Raw genomic sequence first — 20,432 nt, 5'->3', positions numbered from 1 at the left:
CCAGGGGAATCTTCCCAACCCAGGGATCAAACCCAGGTCTCCTGCATTGCAGGTGGATTCTGTATCAGCTGAACCACAAGGGAAGCCCTGCTGGCTGCTTAAATAAATATAAATATATGGATAAGATATATTTTTTAAAGAATTGAGCCCACCACCCCCTATTTGGTAGATGGAATGACAGACACCAATTTTTGCCCTCTGCCTGCATCCATAGCCTGGCAGCAGCCTCCTCATGGAGGCAGCTCTTCACTTGGGCTTCTTTACATGACTTGTTTCCGCCAAGGGTGGAGCATGGCGGCAACAGCGTGTCAGTCTGAGCCAAAGCCTTAAGAGACACAGCTTGCTTCTACTTTCACTGCTTGCACCTCTGCAACCGGCAGGGAAGAAGGCACCACGCCAGCCTGCTGGGCTCTGAGGAGAAGAGCCATGCGGAGCAGAGCTGCAGAGTACAGGATGCAGCAGGGCCCCAGGACTCCCATGAGTTAGTGGGCCAAGAATAAACGCTGACGGGTATATCCGACTGAGATTCTGCGTCTGTCTGGATCCGGGTTCAGAGACATTGAGCCAAGCAGCTGAGGAAACCCAGAACTAAAAACTGGCCTAATGAGCCCCACAGGCAGCCCTTGGGCCCCCTCTTGAGCCCTTCTCACACTGAGTGAGTCCCAGGAGTGCCTCCCCAAACCTGCTCACTCAATAAGAGGAAACACAGATTTAACCACCTGTGGGGCTCTAAGCAAGACAGGAGTGGGGGTGCCCATCACTCCAGCACGCACAGAATTAGTAGTGGCTCCTTATCCAGAGTCCAAGGTAATGGACTCTGTGATCCCAGCATCCACACAAGTCCCCGTGGTGACACTGTCCTCCCCCGGACCCAGCAGGAAAGCAGACAGTGTTCTCCACTGCCCTCAGTCACGGCCCTCAGTCACTGCCCTCGGTCACTGTCCTCAGTCACTGCCCTCGGTCACTGCCCTCAGGCACTGTCCTCACTCACTGCCCTCACTCACTGTCCTCAGGCACTGTCCTCAGGCACTGTCCTCACTCACTGCCCTCACTCACTGCCCTCACTCACTGCCCTCAGGCACTGCCCTCACTCACTGCCCTCAGGCACTGCCCTCAGGCACTGCCCTCAGGCACTGCCCTCAGGCACTGCCCTCACTCACTGCCTTCAGTCACTGCCCTCAGTCACTGTCCTCACGCACTGCCCTCAGTCACTGCCCTCAGGCACTGCCCTCAGTCACTGCCCTCACTCACTGTCCTCAGGCACTGTCCTCAGGCACTGTCCTCACGCACTGCCCTCACTCACTGCCCTCACGCACTGCCCTCAGGCACTGCCCTCAGTCACTGCCCTCAGGCACTGCCCTCAGTCACTGCCCTCAGTCACTGTCCTCACGCACTGCCCTCAGTCACTGCCCTCAGGCACTGTCCTCACTCACTGCCCTCAGGCACTGTCCTCACGCACTGCCCTCACTCACTGCCCTCACGCACTGCCCTCAGGCACTGCCCTCACTCACTGCCCTCAGGCACTGCCCTCAGTCACTGCCCTCAGTCACTGCCCTCAGGCACTGCCCTCAGTCACTGCCCTCACTCACTGTCCTCAGGCACTGTCCTCAGGCACTGTCCTCACGCACTGCCCTCACTCACTGTCCTCACGCACTGCCCTCAGTCACTGCCCTCAGGCACTGCCCTCAGTCACTGCCCTCAGTCACTGCCCTCAGTCACTGTCCTCACGCACTGCCCTCAGTCACTGCCCTCAGGCACTGTCCTCACTCACTGCCCTCAGTCACTGTCCTCACGCACTGCCCTCAGTCACTGCCCTCACGCACTGCCCTCAGGCACTGCCCTCACTGACTGCCCTCAGGCACCGCCCTCACTCACTGCCCTCACTCACTGTCCTCACGCACTGCCCTCAGGCACTGTCCTCACTCACTGTCCTTACTCACTGTCCTCACTCACTGCCCTCACGCACTGCCCTCAGGCACTGCCCTCACTCACTGCCCTCAGGCACTGCCCTCACTGACCGCCCTCAGGCACTGCCCTCACTCACTGCCCTCAGGCACTGTCCTCACTCACTGCCCTCACTCACTACCCTCAGGCACTGCCCTCAGGCACTGTCCTCAGGCACTGTCCTCACTCACTGCCCTCAGGCACTGCCCTCACTCACTGTCCTCACTCACTGCCCTCACGCACTGCCCTCACTGACCGCCCTCAGGCACTGCCCTCACTCACTGTCCTCAGGCACTGTCCTCACTCACTGCCCTCACTCACTGCCCTCAGGCACTGTCCTCAGGCACTGTCCTCAGGCACTGTCCTCACTCACTGCCCTCAGGCACTGCCCTCACTCACTGTCCTCACTCACTGCCCTCACTCACTGCCCTCAGGCACTGTCCTCAGGCACTGTCCTCACTCACTGCCCTCAGGCACTGCCCTCACGCACTGTCCTCACTCACTGCCCTCACGCACTGCCCTCACTGACCGCCCTCAGGTACTGCCCTCACTGACCGCCCTCACTCACTGCCCTCACTCACTGCCCTCAGGCACTGTCTTCACTCACTGCCCTCAGGCACTGCCCTCAGGCCAGCTGAGTGGTAGAGGAGGAGGCCAGGAGGGGCCCCACGCCTGATGGCCAAGCCACAGAAGCAGCCTGTTGCCAGTGGAACAGGGCACATTTCTTCCCCCTGGGTCCTGGGGCAGGGCCTCCACACAGCTTTTCAGCTGCCTGCCATTATGGGACCTTTTGACTCTTGGAGAATGGACATGCATTTGTCCTTCATAATTCCCACAATGCTGAGCCGTAGGAGAGAATTTTCCAGTGTATTTTAAGTCACTTTGCTCTCTTCTTCAACTCTATGGCTTACGTGTTTTGTTCACTGCATAAACACATCCCTCAGCACCAGGGTTCACAAGACCTGGGTCCCCACTATGGGACCCCCCAGTGTAGGCATGAGAACAGCACCAGGACAGGATGCACAATTTCCAACAGGCTGGTCAAACCTTGCGCGTGTCCTGAAGCCCATCCGAACTGGGGCGTCCTCAGTGGAGCCCTGAGATTCCACTGGCGAACCGCGCCCTGAGGAGAGAAGACTTTTCTGGGCCTGCTCTGTGCTGCTCAGGGATCATAGCAGTCGTGGAGGGGGGGCCACGGCCATGAGGGAGGGGGACCATGGCAGTCAGAGGCAGGGGGCCATGAAGGTCAGAGAGGGGGACCACGACGGTCTGGGAGGGGGGACCACAGCAGTCAGAGAGGGGGGGCCACGGAGGTCAGAGAGGGAGACCATGGCGATCGGGGGGCGGGGGACCACAGTGGTCGGGGAGGGGGGGCCATGGCGGTCTGGGAGGGGGGACCACAGCGGTCAGAGAGGGGGGCTACGGAGGTCAGAGAGGGGGACCATGGCGATCGGCAGGGGGGACCACAGTGGTCGGGGAGGGGGGGCCATGGCAGTCTGGGAGGGGGGACCACGGTGGTCAGAGAGGGGGGCTACGGAGGTCTGAGAGGGAGACCATGGCGGTCTGGGAGGGGGGACCATGGCGGTCAGAGAGGGGGGCCACGAAGGTCAGAGAGGGGGACCACGGCGGTCTGGGAGGGGGGACCATGGCGGTCAGAGAGGGGGGCCACGAAGGTCAGAGAGGGGGACCACGGCGGTCTGGGAGGGGGGACCACAGCAGTCAGAGAGGGGGGGCCACGGAGGTCAGAGAGGGGGACCATGGCGATCGGCGGGGGGGACCACAGTGGTCGGGGAGGGGGGGCCATGGCGGTCTGGGAGTGGGGGCCATGGCGGTCTGGGAGGGAGGGCCACGGCGGTCGGGGAAGGAGGGCCACGGAAGTCAGAGAGGGGGACTATGGTGGTCTGGGAGGGGGGACCATGGCAGTCAAAGAGGGGGGCCATGGAGGTCAGAGAGGGGGCCCACGGCGGTCCGGGAGTGGGGCCCAGCCGTAGGAGCAGCACAGTTCAGACCCAGACCTCAAGGGAGAGAAACAGGGGCTGGGAGTATCAACCTTTGGCCTCTTGGTGTGCACGAACACTTTCTGGACATCACCCACCTCAGGCCCCGAGGCAAGGCCGGTTCCTCTCTGTCCCAGGTCCCCAGGACCTCTGTGAGTCAATTAGATCCCTGGGCACCTTGGAAAAGCCAAGGTCTCAGCCTTGCCACTTCGTTGGTGGACCGTTGGCATGGCCTGCGAGCCTGTTAGAGACACTTGTTAGAGACGGGGGTGTCCCACAGCCAGGGGATGAGAATCTACAGCTCACCAAGGTCCTCAGGGGACTGGAGTATACACCGCACTGTGAGAAAAGCAACGCCAACGCGCTGAGCCGAATCATCCAGACCAGGTGCTTCTCACCCCCAGCTGCACATCAGGATCGCCGCGGTGGGGAGGCAAGAACTTTTCAAAACTCCCACGCCTGTACCTCCCCACAGGACACCGCTCCAGGGGGGCTGGGTGGGCAGTTCCAGGCTCTGCCCAGCGTTTCTGGGGCCAGGGTAGAGATGTGCTTACTCAGACCACCGCCTTGTGCCCAGGATGAGGATGGGGCAGAGTCCCTGCTGGGGCTTTCTCAGATGACACAGTCACCCACCCAACGAGCCACAAAGGGACCCAAAGTCCCTGCCCCAGCCCCATTCCTCAGGATTGCTGAGGGGAGAAGATGGGATACTGAGGGACTGCTGAGGGAGCCTGGAGAGAAGCTCTACCCCAATCAGGACTAGCATGCCACAGACAGGGGACCTTGATCTCATGGTAGTAAGGCAGGGCCTTCTTAACAAGCAACTGAAAAAAGTCAAACATCTGAAAAACACACACACACGCACACACAAAACTTTTCAAAAGATGCTAGTCAAACACTCTGGGAACATTTAGTGCTGGACAATGTCAAGAAGCAAATTCTTTTCTCATTTCATAATCTAATTTATGTGTAAAAAAAACCTTGCAGAAACACCACCTTAGTCAGACTTTGGGCATTTTCGATGGAGAAAAATTACTCCAGTAACTGAACATAATGTCTGCGGAGTCAGGTATCACACTGAATCACTAACTTGACGGAGGTGCAAACATACAGGTCTTCTCAAAGCCCGTAGGACGGCCCGCAGGACGGCCTACACTTTGACGATTAAGGGTTAAGGAAGGTTCAATTGGCGGTTCTGCCCATTCCAAGTTGTTGACATCGACCAAGTTTCTACATCTCTCTTACTCTCATGTTCCTCAGGTATAAAATGGGGATACAAGTACCATTTATAAGTTGCTGTGAGGATTAAACAAGGTTATTTCCTAAGGCACTGAAACCAGTGCCTGGTATGTACTTAGGGTTTAACAAATATTTATTGTTAACAATATCAATACTATACTATTAAGGATAAAAGTGACGCATCTCTGGTGGACAACCCAGCAATACATAAAGAGGCTTAAAAATCTTCAAACCTAATTGTCCTGCTTCTGTAGATCAATCTTAAAGAAATAATCTCAAAACCATGTATAAAAAGGTGGACATGGAATGATTTAGGTCTGAGTCAGCAACTAGAAGAAACCCAAATGCCCCAAAACATCCAGCAGGAGAGTAAGAATTAGGTCAATCATTTCACACATTTTTCTACTTCTTTTTTCTTTTTTCAATTTTTTGTGTAATAAACATGTAGTAGATTTATACTGAGAACACAAAACCAAATCCCCATTTCAAAAAATCCTTTTAACCAGTACGAAATGATGCCTTGATTCTTAAGATCCACATACATTTTAAGTCCACGTAAATTTTGTCCCATGACATCTTCAATGTGTAGAATTTAAGTGAGACTCCCACAATATGTTTTATAATGAAAAACTGCACAACTCATCAAATAACTGGCACTTTATGTGTTTTGGTTGAGAACCCCTGGTTTGTGCACAGAGCATGCAAAGCAGACACGACCAGCCCTGCCCGTACCGTTCTCCTGGGTCTCCATGGCGCGTCCTGGACACACAGCTGACCCTGCTGGCCCCACACACCAGTACATGCTGGGCGGTAGCCGAGACATTCCAGCCATCAACCCTCAGGGTAGCTGCTCTCCCAAGTCAGTTCCGCCGTGGTCACAGCCGCCGCTGCTGCTGCCCGAGGGGTAGACTAGGTCATGGCTTAGAGTCCAGGGTGGAACATATCACAGACCCACCGTCATGGCTGAGCAGAAAACTGTCTTCTCCTGATGGTGAAAAAACATCAAGTCAGAAGGCTTTTCTTAACTATCAAGTCCCTTCCCGAACCCTTGCACAAACACTTATATTTACAAGGCCATGGCAATGTGCACTGGTCATCTCCCTCCCCCATTTTTGCAACACTTCTCTTTAGATTCCATCTCTCGAGCCACCGCGGGTCACATGTGGGCAGTGAAGAGACAGAGCTCTCCCACCACACCTGGCAGCTGGGCTTCTGTCTGCCTGAGAAGAGTTCAGAAACCCCAGACAATCGCAGAACACCTACTGTTAAGGGCTCAATCACTGTTACATCAACACGCACTCACTGTCACCAGCAAAGGGACACTGAGACAGTGAAATGAGGTTCCTGCCTTCGGGGTTTTCACCCTCCAGTTGGGGTGAGGCAGACGCACGTCAACAGAGCCAAGGCTTCCCTTTGCCCAGAACAGACCCTTCCAGAAGCCTGGAACTAGGGACATAATGACAAAGCGGTAAGCAGGCAACAGTCCCAAAGAGAAGGGTCTGGAAGGCGCTGGCTATGAAGCCAAGTGAGAGTGAGTCCTGGGGGGTGGCGGAAAGGACCCCCCATGTTCCACCAGTCCCCACCACCCTGGGGGTATCTGGCAACGTCCAGAGGCATGTTCGGTTGTTATAATGCGGGGTGGGAGTGCTTACAGGCATTTAGCAGGTAGCAGCCCGGAGGGACACTGCTGAACATCCTGCAACACACAGGGCAGCCATCCACAGCTGAGAAGTACCCAGAGAAATTCTGAGTTGGATTAAGACACATCTCCTAAGACTAAGGAGTCTGTGATGAGGCAAGACACTGCTCTCACATGCGGGGCTCCCACTGAGCTTGGGGTCCCTGACACGACAACCCAGCCTGCTGATTAAATGACCAGAAGCACCCGGAGGGCAAGATCCAGGCCCGGCTCTGCAGGACCTGGGGTGAGCTGCACGGTGGGAAGGGATGACCACATGAAACGCATGTGTCCCACTCAGCACTCCCATGGAGTCTATAGTACAGATATAAAAAGTATGGTGTCATCAGCAGCTATTCTCTGAGACAGACAACTCTGAAATGGAGGGTGATGGTAAAGCCCCCCACACACAAAAAATAAACAAGGTAATATATATGATGCCTAAGACAATATCATCTATTAAAAACAGACATGCACCCTCCTCCCCAGGCAACCCTTCAGCATTGGTGTGAGATTTCTACCAAGGTCAAGTTTCTGAAGTCACTTTTCACAGAACTGGAGATGGTTCTTCCTTGCAACAATAATAATGGTAGAACTGGGAAGCCAGCAGGGTCTCCTACCTGCCCTCTGATTAACAAGCTCAGAAGGAGACTTCTCTGGCAGTCCAGCGGTTAAGACTCCATGCTTTCAATGCAGGGGGCATGGGTTCGACCCCTGGTTGGGGAACTTAGACCCCACATGCTATATGGCTGAAAATTAAAAAAAAACAAGCTCCAAAAATCGAGGGCCAACCCACTGTTGCCCCAGTAAACAGGTTCTAGAAGGTAGGCACTGAACAAGCTGTGGAACAAGGCTGTGAGAGCACCAGAGTTCTCGCATCTTAGGGCCTGAAAAAATCAGGCCCCTGGCCCAGGTGATCTGTATTCTTACAAGCAGGGAGAGGTGGGGCTGGGAAAGCCCCAACCAGAGGCCTTGCCCTGAGGCTTCTGTGCGCCTGCATCTTCTTGAGCTAGAGAGTAAAAGGTTCAGAGAAACCATGACTGGGGAAATCTATGTTTGAAGTCTGGGAGCCTGAAAAGTCCAAGAAGGAAAGAAGGAACACAATTTTGGAGACAATCAAAGCTTTATAAAATGCAAAACCTGATCAGGAAAATCAACTTGAGAGGTGACAAGGAGAAGCAGCAAAACAGAATACCTGTTCTAAAACAGAAGCTCCAAATCACACAGCAATGTCAGAAACCAAAGTGTCCAGCTATTACCTGCTTTCAAGCACCTCTCAAAATCAGCTACCAACTATACCCAACAACACCTCAAAAATCCAAAAGCTAGATGTTTCTTCTGAATCAGAAATATCTTACCATATAACGTTTTTAAGTTAAAAACGTCTTAAGAATATTTTAGGCCAATCCTCGCCCAGCCGTTTTGTTCCCCTTTTTATTTTCAGTTTCCTTTTGAAAATCATTTTACCAATGGAGGATTTTGCGACTGGAGCAATTTTTCAATTGTAACTTGGTTTTTGGTTTAGACTTTAGGGTAGCAGTCTTAAAATGAAGTAACTCAAGTTTTGCCCTGTATTTGCCCTCTAACAGATCTTAGCTTCTTCCTGCTTCTTTTGGGTTCAGATCAATGAAACAAATAATGGTTTCAAGTTACATGTTTTCTTTTCATAATAGTATATATATCCTAAAGAGGGCTTCAAGAAGTGTCCTGCAATAATAATTATTTTAATAATTAAAAAAATCTCATCAAAGATGAAAAAGAAAAAAAGGAACCTGATATTCCTTCTACAAATATTTTTATTGGGTCCTTTTCATAGGGAGTGAGCTTCAACAGTTAATGAAACTTACCATTGGTGAGGAAGACACTGTTAAGTACTTACTATACACTTTCTGCCACGGAAGGAACATCCTAACTCTGCTCACTTGTCGTTTTAAGAAGTTTGAAGAGGGCCGTCAGTGCCAAAGAGCAGGAAGACACTTGTAAGTGAAGCACGTTAGAAACATACTTATCATCCAGCTCTTTTTTGAATCAAAAGCCTAGTTGAGATGGTTGGCACATCTCTGAGACACCCTTTTGACACTGTTGGCATCCCTTGACGAATTTTGGCTTGCCTACGAAATGTGTTTAATGTATTTGTGGACATCAAAATATTACAGAGCTACAAATTGGAGAAATGTGTACTTCTCAATCCCAGATGAGAACAGAAGCCCTTCAAGAGCCTAAGCCACGAACAAGCTAAGGCTGTCAATTCACCACTCAGTCTTTCTACTTGTATGTGTTTGGTGCCTCCCGGACAGCTCTGGGAGTAAAGGAGAAGCAGTGAGCAAGGTAGGTAGGGTCTCTGACACCTGGAGCAGCAGAAGAGACCTCCAGGAGGAATTAAAGGAGTAATTAAACAGATAAAGTAGGAACACAGACAGTGGTAACTAAAAAGAAGCACACAGACGGATGAGAGAATGAGGCTGGGTTTGGAGAGGGTGACAGCGTGAGCCAGGGGGTCTGAGATGGCAGAGGCCAGATCAACTGGGGGATGTGAGGGGAAGGAGGTCTTTGGGATTTCATGCCAAGCATAAGAGGAAACTATTGAGGATTCCGAGTAGAGGACTGACACTCTCTAATTTACCTTTTTAAACAATAAATTACTCCGGCTATACTCCGGTTCCCAAATAGAGAATGGGGGAGAGGAGAGCTGCAATTGTAGGAAAGAGATGCTGGCGAGGGAGAAGGGGCTGGACCTGAACACTACCTTTGAGAGGCCGACTCAACAGTCCTTGCCAATAACTGAACTCAAGGGATGAGGACACGGGAGGGAAGACAGCTCCCAGGTTTTTATGTCTCAAGGTTTCATCTGAGTCTACTAGGGCCGATCCCTGAGGTGTGGAAGCCTGCAGAGGGAGAGGTTTGGCAGGCCCACAAACCTTCTGTAGGGACAAACTGGGTGTGAGGTTTGTATGTTTTCAATTTAATTGTTTATTCTTTTAGGACATTCACAAGGATAACTAAATCAGACCACAAAAGAAGTTGAATTTAGCATTTTTCAAAATCGTGCATATTCTAGTTGCCCCTTTAAGTGAAGTCGCTCAGTTGTGTCCTACTCTTTGCGACCCCGTGGACTGTAGCCTACCAGGCTCCTCCATCCTTGGGATTCTCCAGGCAAGAACACTGGATTGGGTTGCCATCTGCCCCTTTAACGCCCAGGCAATCTGGATACAATGGGAGTGAATGGCAAACTCTAAAGACAGTGCATTTGGTGAAAAGCTCGCTAAACACGTAACTGCACGCTCTATTTCCTTACATCTCCGATGCTTGTGGGAGAAAAACTCCCCGGCTTCTCAAGGTGGACGGGCAGGGTGAGCGGACCGCAGAGATCCCAGAGCCTCTGTCGCCACCGTCCCCCTGGGGTCCCCGGCCTTCCCCGGCCGCGATCGCACTCATCCCTCGCGGCCCCGCCGCAGAAGGTCGCCCTCAGAGGCCGCCGGGAGACGGCGGGTTCCATCCCGGACTCGGCGGGGGGCGACGGCGCCCGGGCGCCCCGCGCCGCCAGGCCGTCCCGGGCCGCGCCCCCGCGCCGCCCTGCACTCACACTCACCCCGCGCACACGCGCGCCCGCGCGGCCGCTCCCGCTCGAAGGCAGGGGCTTCTCTAAGGGCGGAGGAATCGTGTGGACGCCTCGGCGCCTCTTCCTTTTGTGGCTTTCGCCCGCTCCCCCGGCCCGGGCTCCGGCCTGCGGGGTCGGGGTGCCCCGCCCGGGCGTCCCCCCCAAACACTCCAGCCCGAGGGCGCGGCGGGAGACGCAGGGCCTGTGCGCCGGAGAAGGCGGGGGAGACGCTTCCCGCGCGGGGCCTGGGCGGCGGGGCCGGGACTCCGCGCCGGCCGCGGCGGGGCAGCGCTTACCTGCGGGCGGTGGCGGCGGGCAGGGCCGCGGGCGCCTGGGGCGCGGGCTGCGCGGGACCGGGAGGACGGCGGCGCTCGGGGCCGGGCCACCCCTCTGCCCTCCTCCGCGGAGGCTCCGGCCGCGCGCCGGGGGCCGGGCCGGGCCAGACTCACTTCCTCAATCCTGAGCGGGGCGGGCGGCGCGCGGGGCGCGCGGGGCGAGGGGCGGCCGCCGAGAGGCCTCCGCAGAGCGCGCGCGGGAAGCCCCTGCGCTCGCCCGCCGGCTTCCCTCACCGAGACCCCGGAGGCCACGGGGTTCGCAGGCGCCCCCAGCGCCGGTCTCCTCCAGGTCTGGGTCCCCTGCCCTCCGGCAGGGCAGTCTCAGCGGCGAGCTGAGCAGCCCAGCTTTCCCTGCCCCTCTGTTCCGCTCAGCAGCGAGATCCGCTGGTGAACTCCGGACTCGTCTATGGAGGCAGTAAATACTCAAAAGACAGGAATATTCGTTTGTGTACAACTCTTCATACAGCAGACTAGACGTATGAAATGTAAAACTTCAATAGTTTGCAAACCTCACCCCTTCCACCACATGGATTTACTGAGTTATGGTTACAGACAAAGATATCACTGGTGAATCATTTTAAATTGTCTGGATTTATTTTGGGGGTGGCAGTGGTAGATAAACCTGCTGGAGTGTAGGCAATTTATATTTCAACCTAATAAAAAGATGTACCTACAAGTAAGGCCATTATCCAAAGACAGATCATAATGACGTACGTCCAGGCGGGCGGGCAGGCTTTAGACTGGGCTCCACGTGCCCACCTGGGAAAGAGAAGACTTCTTCGGAAAAAGCGGATGGTTCTGCATCCTGGCGGGACCTGCGCGCCCCGGGTTCCTCCCGTGTACGGCTATGACTGGAACATTCCCAGGGTTTAATCCCAAGGCTCAGAGACAAATCGCCAGCACCCTCACTGCCATTTCACAAAAGCCGGACAGCAGCAGCCAGCTCCCGCCTCCACGACCTCGCAGACACTCTGAGCGGTCACCACGGACGAGTTACTTGGGTCCCTGTTCGAAGAGGGGACCACGGGGCAGCTGAGTTTTGCGCCCAAGAGGCTGCCCCGCCGGCTCTCCCGCACCACACACCCCTCCAAAAGGAAGGGTGCAGTTCTGCAATCCTGCCTTCACCACCGCGGTTCTAATTCCAGTAAGCAAAAGGCGGCGATATGGGCGCTACCGAAAAGTCCCTAATAATTTGCAAGGCGTGGCGTCCACGGTGCCGAGTGAGCCTGGCGATAGCGGCGCGGCGCCCACCCCCACCCCGAGGTGCCCGGTCCTGCCATCTAGCGGGACCGCAAGGAAGCGCGCGCCGGGTGACCGGCAGACCAGAGGGCAGACGCGGCCCACGGGGGGAGGACAAGCCAGTTTTAAATGAGCTTGCCATCCGCTTAAAAATGTGTCCAAGGTAGAAAGAACTTGTCACATGGGTGGCCTGTTTCGAGCTAGTTGTATCCCAGCATTTAACCTTATCCTTGGCATGCGTTACTTACAGGTTTGCATGAGGCGATTGTTACAGGTCAGTTAAGATTTCTTTATGCTTCTTAACCCCCACTGACCAACGTCTCATGTTGGAATGCTGGTAAAGAATCCACCTGCAGCGCAGGATTCCCGAGTTCTATCCCTGGGTGGGGAAGATCCCCTGGAGAAGGGAACGGCTACCCACTCCAGTATTCTGGCCTGGAGAAAACGAGTCGGACAGGACTGAGTGACTTTCACTTTCACTTTCTAAGTTTTATCCTAAGTAATGGAGGCAGGGAGGGGTTTCCCTGGTGACTCAGACGGTAAAGAATCCGCCTGCAATGCAGGAGACCTGGGTTCCATTGCTGGGTTGGGAAGATCCCCTGGAGAAGGGAGCAGCTACCCACCCCAGTATTCTGGCCTGGAGAATTCCATGGACTGTACAGTCCATGCGGTTGCAAAGAGTCGGTCAGGACCAAGCGACTTTCACTTTCACGGTAGGGTCAATTGGAAGCTACCTCCCTGAGCTACCCTTTCTGCCTTCTGAAGGTGTGGTAGTTTCTTTTTTTTTTAATTGGAGGATAATTGCTTTACAACATTGGGTTGGTTTCTGCCACACACCAACATGAATCAGCTGTATACACACACACATCCCCTCCCTCCGATCTCCCAGCCATTCCCACCCCTCTAGGTTGTCACAGACCAAAGGGTCTGAGCTTCCTGAGTCATATAGCAAATTCCCACTGGCTATTCATTTTACGTATGTGAAGTATATGTTTCAATGCTACTCTCAATTCTCTCCTCTTCCAGCTGTGTCCGCAAGTCTGTTCTCTATGCGTCTCCACTGCTGCCCTACAAACAGGTTCATCAGCACCATACTTTTTGTTGTCGTTCAGTCTCTCAGTTGTGTCTGAATCTTTGTGAGCCCATGGACTGCAGCACAGCAAGCTTTCCCATCCTTCACCATCTTCCAGAGTCTGCTCAAACTCATGCCCATCGAGTTGGTGATGCCATCCAACCATCTCATCCTCTGTCGTCCCCTTCTCCTCCTGCCTTCAACCTTGCCCAGCATCCTTCCCACCATCCTTCTAGACTTCATATATATGCATTAATATGTATTTGTTTTTCTCTTTCTGACTTACTTCACTCTGTATAATAGGCCCTCAGTTTCTAGTCACCTCCCTTCAGCTGGGTATTCAGTTTCCACTGATATTTCTTCTGGGACACTTTAAAAATGTCCCTTATTATCAACCTTCAAGCTCAAGACAGGCTAGGAGCAAGAACTTCAAAAGGGCTCAGCCTGCCATTGGGAGAAGCTTGGGTGTTTCAAAGGGTCCACTTTTAGAGAATGTGCCAACTTACTGTCCCCACCCCAAAAGGCACTGTACACACACATGCACACACACACACCACAGCCACAGTGTATGTCCTCAGAATGGTTCCTGTCATGGTAGTGACAAACAAAGGAAATGCTGTTTTCCTTGAATTTCCTGCTCACATTTTGGTTGGGAAATGGAAGGTTTCTAAATGCATTCAAACATACACAAGGGCATAAATTAAGATGGATCTTATCCAAGGCTCCCTCAAGTTTTCTCTGAAGGGGTGGAACTTCGCCTCTACATGACCGAAATGAAATGGACTCAAAACGAGAGGCATGGTTGAACACGGTGGACCTAACCAAGTACAGAAATATTCTTCCTCTAACCTCAGTGTCAGTGTACGACTCAGTGATTGAGGCTTACTGGTCTGAAGCCTTAGAAACTCTGGATAATTTAAACACAAACACAGAGATCCTCATAGAAAAAAGTGACAAAAATGAATGCTTGCGCACACAGTTGCAGGATACAGTGTTTCCCTAAGTCCCCAAGCAATCTTCCCCACATTTTCCACACTCACATCCTCATCGCTTTATGATAAAAAGGGACTCAGTAAGCTCAAATGACAGCTTTAACTTCACCAACTAAGATGCAGAGCCTTTGAGGCCAAGCTTGCTGCCTCATCCACCCCCAAAACCATAAAAGTGAGTTTCACACTCAAGTCCTTAAACACAGGACTTGATTGTTGAGCAAATGTAATTTTATCCTTAAGTGATTGAAACCACTTTATTGTAAGTCACTTTGTACCAAAGTTCTAAGGAAGAGAAAGGTCAGTCACAGAATTAAAAGGGGTCTTCTGGTCTTTAAATGAAAAAACATAGTTTTTTTTTCAAATATCTGATTTTATTTTATAGTTATTGCATCGTTGGACACAATCTGCAATTAGGGTCAGAATTCCCAGGCCAATAGATTTTTTAAAACCATACCACAGGAGTAAACCTTAAAAGAACTGGAGTCTAATACTAGATAGATTTCCATTTCTAAATACAGTATATTACAGAAGGTTAAATACATCACCTCTGTTTACTTACAACTATAAAAAGATACATTAACTCTACCAATTATAAATAATGTAGCATCATATTAAAGGCATTATTGTACAATGAAAGAATAAGAACCCTCTAATGTATTACTATCAAGGTTAATGTCTTTAGTTACTTGAGATAAAATCCTGAAAATTCAGCATATGAAGTCAAATCCTGATTTAACAAGTTACTGGTAGTCTAAGTGATGTGTTGTTAATTGATTGAGAGAAGGTGAATTGCATATTGCATATTTCCAACAGGAATGATAACCTCACTTCACATAAGACTTTCTCTATACATAACACTGGTTTTGACATAGACCTCCATTTTATTATTCTCCCCCCCAACTTAATTCTCAAACATAACTTAATTCTCAAACATAAGCACCATTAGAAAAGTACAAGTTAGTAATAGTAAAAGTATCTGAATAACACAATTGCAGTTTGGTTTTGTTTTTTTAAAGCTCCGTGGGACACGTTCAGTTTTCCAAGCGGAAACTTGGAATTGCACATCCTTCGGGTACACAAAGAGGAAGAGAACACTTTTCAACCTGTCAGTGCAGTGCTTAAGCCACTCTAGTAGCAGACCCAGTTCCTCCCTGAAGTTCAGATGTTCTTTGTTAATTATCACTAATTAATATCAAAACAGGACTTCAAAAAACCAGAGCTGTATTACAACAGCAGTCTTTTCAATTGTGTATGTCTTATTCATCTAAAATGTTGATAACCCAACTGGAGAAAAGGAAAACTATATAGGGTTATCATAAATCAATGCAAGTGGTAGAAATGCCTAACTGGGAAAAGCACATTATGGCTTTAATTAGTAAAATCTGGGACTTAATGATCCTAGAATCTGTACTGTCAGAGCACTGGGTCTTTAGCAGTGATGGGGACATTTGCGACATTTCCTGCCTTGATTAAGGTAGACCATGACATGCGTTAGATAAGCTCTTACAGTTGTTGATTTGGTCATATTCCAAAGGCTGTATTGGTTTTAAGCTGAGTCCCATGGTCAATGTCAAGATGCAGTCCTTGAAGACCATTCATACCAGGGCCTTCATGACCCTTCCATGGTACTTGCTTCCCCAAAGTCCCCCACATCAGATCCTCCCAACCTTGTTTTTTAAAAAAAAAAATTTTTTTAAACTTAGTGCTATTCCTTCCTACTGAGTAGTCGGTGGGGCTTGTTCTGTGGGCAGGTAATCATGAGGAACCCGCAGGTAGAGTCCTGTTTGCAGAACGTACAGGGAATTTTTTTTCCAAATCCTTACTGGAGTTAGAGTCCACAGAACATTTTAAAGTGATGGCTCGATACTTCAAATACCACTTCCTGTTGACAGTGCCCTGAACCTCCTCACCGTCCCAAGGATCTGGGGGAAAGCAGAAAACAGAGATGGCCCTTAGTCCCACCCCAGGCAGGACTGCAATTTCACACACAGCATTTCTGTCAATAAAGAGGAATGTAAGAGGAAAACAAAAATCGTTCAAATCCAGCAGATTTAAAGTCTCCAGAAGAAACTATCCCAGGAAGGTCAGAATGTAGATTTTTCTTCAGTAAGTTTGATCAGCCACATTCAGTTGTCAGATGTTTGAAGAAGGAACCTGCTTCTCCTTCAGGAATCCTTGTCATCAAGTTTGATGGTGACAGTTTTCACTTCTGTGTATTCAGCCAGCGCATATTCACCTCTGTGATCACAGAAAAGAGTGAGATATAAAATGGCACTTAGCCACTCTGCATGAACTTCGTTCTAATGCTTCAAAGGCGAGTACTCTGTTGGGCAGTCTGGAGTCTGAGCAAAAGGCCAAAAAATGAGGATTTAATAGAGTCTAAGGGCTGTAAGACCATCAGTAAGTTTAAGTATCTGGATGCGTAACTGAAGGTTAAATGCCAAGTTTTGTGTGTGCGTGTGTGTGTGTGTGTGTGTGTGTGTGATGCTTTTGAAATATTCAGGACTAAGGATTTGCCTTCAAAGGATGAAGGGGATTTAAAACAAAGTGATGAATTCCCTGGATGGGCAGTGGGGGAGGGGGGCAAGAAGAGAGCCTGTGTGGTGAGGGATGGGCAAGCTGAGGAGTAGATGGATAACTTCTGCAGATTTATAACTTCTGTGGGCAATTTGGAGCTGCTGGAAGAGACAAGAGAGACAGAGGCCCAAAGCTATTGACTGGGCTGTGGCCAGAGCATCAGTGAGAGGCAGGGCTAGGAAGGACCTGGAGCTGGTCTTGAGGAGCACAGCTGGGGACCAGCTGTGAGAAGAATGAGGCCCGGGCAGGGACACGGACGTTAGCAGAGTGGACACGAGGGAGTCCACGGCCTCTGAGTCCATGTTTCTGATATGTGTCCCTTCCTGAAGTCCTGCAGAGCCCAGTAACCCGACTCAGGCTCCATGAATCATGCTTAGGGCCCCTTCCAAGAATTGAGAGGTGGCTTTGGATCAATTTAAAAGTCTCTGCAACCCTTGCTCTGCCATTATGTAAATAAGAATGTGTACCTGTTTAGGAAAAGAGGTAGCTGTTGAGGGGGCTACTGAGTCTCTGCCGCTAGAAACATGCAAGACAGAATCCCATCTCTTCCCTTAAACCAATGCTTTTCAAAGTGTGGCTCCCTGACCAGCAGATCAGCCTCACCTCAGAACTTGCTAGAAATGCAGAGGTTCAGGCCCCCCAGGCCTTCTGTGGGAAGCAGAATAATGCCCGCCTCAAGGTGTCCTCATCACAAGTCACTGAAGCTTCGAACATATCATATGATGAAGGGGAATTAGGGTTGCAGACAGAATTAAAATTGCTAGTTAGCTGACTTTAAAATAGGGAGTGTATCCTGAATTATCTGGGTGGACCCAGAGTAATCACAAGGACCCTTGAAGAAGGAAGAGGGAGACAGAAGAGATTCAGAGGACAGTGAAACTACAGAACAGCTTAGAGAAATGCAACGCCACTGGCTTTGAAATGAAGGAAGGGGCTGCCAGCCAAGGAATATGGGAGGGAGGCCCTGGAAGCTGGAGAAGGCAAGGAAATAGATTCTTTCCCTAGAGTCTCCAGGAAGGAATGTAGCCCTGCAGACATCTTGATTTTAGCTAAGGGAGAGCATGTCAGATTTTCAGCCTTCAGGGCCGTAAGATAATAAATTCATGTTGTTTAAGCTCCAAATTTTGTGATTATTTATTATAGCAGCAATAGAAAATTAATACATCTATTGAACCTAGGAGTGGGACCCAGAAATCTGTGTTTTAACAGCCAGAGGATTAACAAGTCATTGGGTTCTGATGCAGCTCAAGTTGGATAACTACAGCCTTGGATCTATGCTGTCTAGGCAAGTTTTTTGTCTTCACTGAGCCTCAATATTATCATCTGTAAAATGGGAATACCATCACCTCCTTATAGTTAGAATTGATTCAAATAGAACAAATTTGCCTACTATGTGCTAGGTAAAAAGTAAATGGTAGAAAGGAATATTATTATTTTATTGCTAATGTGTCATTGAGATTCTTTGGTAGTGTCCTAAAACCAAATTCAAGGACCCATGATAATGGGTGAATTATTTTTTAATTCTTTTCTAAACACAATAAAACATAGAAGCCATATATAGAATGTTAAATCCAACTTTTACAGAGCAGAAAACTCCATTAAAAGCCCAAAGGCAAATTATAAACTGGAAAAAATTACATTTACAACACTGTGAGAAACAAGAGTGCTGTTTACCTTAAAGCACAAAGAAGTCTTACAAACCAATTTTTTTAAAAAATGGAAAAATCAACAAAAGATATGCAGTCAGTCTGCAGAAAAAAAAATAAAGATTACCAATAGGTGTAATTAAGGTGCTCAATCCCTTACCATTAAAGAAATGCAAACCAAAAGAGTGAGGGGCCTATTTTTCCTATGCTGGATACCTGATTTGGGGAATTTCTTCTGAAAACAATTTCCCACAAGTGCATAAGGACTGATGCACAGGAAGAATATCAGCAGGTTTGAGGCAGCAAAACTCCTTGGAAAAGCACCAAAGTTAGTCATGGGAGCCCACCAATGAAAAAGACAGCATAGCCAAAGCATATTCATAACAGCACAAGTATTTTCCTCTCAAATAATTTGAAAACAGAAAAAAGCCATGCACGTTTACATCCATTGTATGCATAGAAAACGTACAAAACCTTGAAATATGATAGATCTGATAGAGTGCCGGATGAACTATGGACGGACGTTCATGACATTGTACAGGAGACAGGGACTGAGACCATCCCCATGGAAAAGAAATGCAAAAAAGCAAAATGGCTGTCTGAGGAAGCCTTACAAATAGCTGTGAAAAGAAGAGAAGCAAAAAGCAAAAGAGAAAAGGAAAGATACACCCATTTGAATGCAGAGTTCCAAAGAACAGCATGGAGAGATAAGAAAGCCTTCCTCAGCGATCAATGCAAAGAAATAGAGGAAAACAATAGAATGGGAAAGACTAGAGATCTCTTCAAGAAAATCAGAGATACCAAGGGAACATTTCATGCAAAGATGGGCTCGATAAAGGACAGAAATGGTATGGACCTAACAGAAGCAGAAGATATTAAGAAGAGGTGGCAAGAATACACAGAAGAACTATACAAGAAAGATCATAATGACCCAGATAACCATGATGGTCTGATCACTCACCTAGAGCTAGACATCCTGGAATGCAAAGCAAAGTGGGCCTTAGGAAGCATCACTATGAACAAAGCTAGTGGAGGTGATAGAATTCCAATTGAGCTATTTCAAATCCTGAAAGATGATGCTGTGAAAGTGCTGCACTCAATATGCCAGCAAATTGGGAAAACTCAGCAGTGGCCACAGGACTGGAAAAGGTCAGTTTCATTCCAATCCCAAAGAAAGGCAATGCCAAAGAATGCTCAAACTACCACACTATTGCACTCATCTCACATGCTAGTAAAGTAATGCTTAAAATTCTCTGAGCCAGGCTTCAGCAATACATGAACCATGAAATTCCAGATGTTCAAGCTGGTTTTAGAAAAGGCAGAGGAACCAGAGATAAGATTGCCAACATCTGCTGGATCATTGAAAAAGCAAGAGAGTTCCAAAAAAACCCCATCTATTTCTGCTTTATTGACTATGCCAAAGCCTTTGACTGTGTGGATCACAATAAACTGTGGAAAATTCTGAAAGAGATAGGAATACCAGACCATGTGACCTGCCTCTTGAGAAACCTATATGCAGGTCAGGAAGCAACAGTTAGAACTGGACATGGAACAACAAACTGATTCCAAATAGGAAAAGGAGTACATCAAGGCTATATATTGTCACCCTGCTTATTTAACTTATATGCAGAGTACATCATGAGAAATGCTGGGCTGGAGGAAGCAAAAGCTGGAATCAAGATTGCCGGGAGAAATATCAATAACCTCAGATATGCAGATGACACCACCCTTATGACAGAAAGTGAAGAAGAACTAAAGAGCCTCTTGATGAAAGTGAAAGAGGAGAGTGAAAAAGTTGGCTTAAAGCTCAACATTCAAAAAACTAAGATCATGGCATCTGGTCCCATCACTTCATGGCAGATAGATGGGGAAACAGTGGCTGACTGTAGTTTCTGGGGCTCCAAAATCAGATGGTGACTGCAGCCATGAAATTAAAAGACTCTTATTCTTTGGAAGGAAAGTTATGACCAACCTAGACAGCATATTAAAAAGCAGAGACGTTATTTTGTCAACAAAGGTCCGTCTAGTCAAGGCTATGGTTTTTCCAGTGGTCATGTATGGATGTGAGAGTTGGACTATAAAGAAAGCTGAGCACAGAATTGATGCTTTTGAACT

At 49.5% G+C, this 20,432-nt stretch overlaps 2 protein-coding genes across 7 annotated transcripts in view; both read right to left on the bottom strand.

Moving 5' to 3' along the window:
- The window catches only part of LRRK1 (leucine rich repeat kinase 1), a 135,928-nt gene extending 123,452 nt beyond the window's left edge, over nucleotides 1-12,476 (bottom strand). For 2 of the 5 annotated variants that reach the window (XM_086364888.1, XM_086364895.1), the window contains exons 1-2: nucleotides 10,753-10,908; nucleotides 5,913-6,165 (exon numbers count right to left, since the gene is read on the bottom strand). In XM_086364888.1, coding sequence (XP_086221014.1) covers nucleotides 5,913-6,012 — 100 coding nt within the window. In that variant the 5' untranslated portion in view covers nucleotides 6,013-6,165; nucleotides 10,753-10,908. Of the gene's footprint in view, nucleotides 1-5,912; nucleotides 6,166-10,447; nucleotides 10,697-10,752; nucleotides 10,909-11,465; nucleotides 12,052-12,278 lie in introns of those variants that run through there. The other 3 variants (XM_086364892.1, XM_086364890.1, XM_086364889.1) reach the window with 3 other exon arrangements.
- Nucleotides 12,477-14,443: 1,967 nt separating this feature from the next.
- The window catches only part of ALDH1A3 (aldehyde dehydrogenase 1 family member A3), a 41,952-nt gene continuing 35,963 nt past the window's right edge, over nucleotides 14,444-20,432 (bottom strand). For both annotated transcript variants that reach the window (XM_086364886.1, XM_086364887.1), the window contains one exon: nucleotides 14,444-16,332. In XM_086364886.1, coding sequence (XP_086221012.1) covers nucleotides 16,260-16,332 — 73 coding nt within the window. In that variant the 3' untranslated portion in view covers nucleotides 14,444-16,259. The remainder of the gene's footprint in view (nucleotides 16,333-20,432) is intronic.

Source organism: Bos grunniens, chromosome 21 (assembly GCF_055505025.1).
Source record: "Bos grunniens cultivar Pamir isolate PY7600 chromosome 21, Bosgru_T2T1.0, whole genome shotgun sequence".
Lineage (NCBI taxonomy): Eukaryota > Metazoa > Chordata > Mammalia > Artiodactyla > Bovidae > Bos > Bos grunniens.
This window is presented reverse-complemented; position numbering and strand designations above follow the sequence as displayed.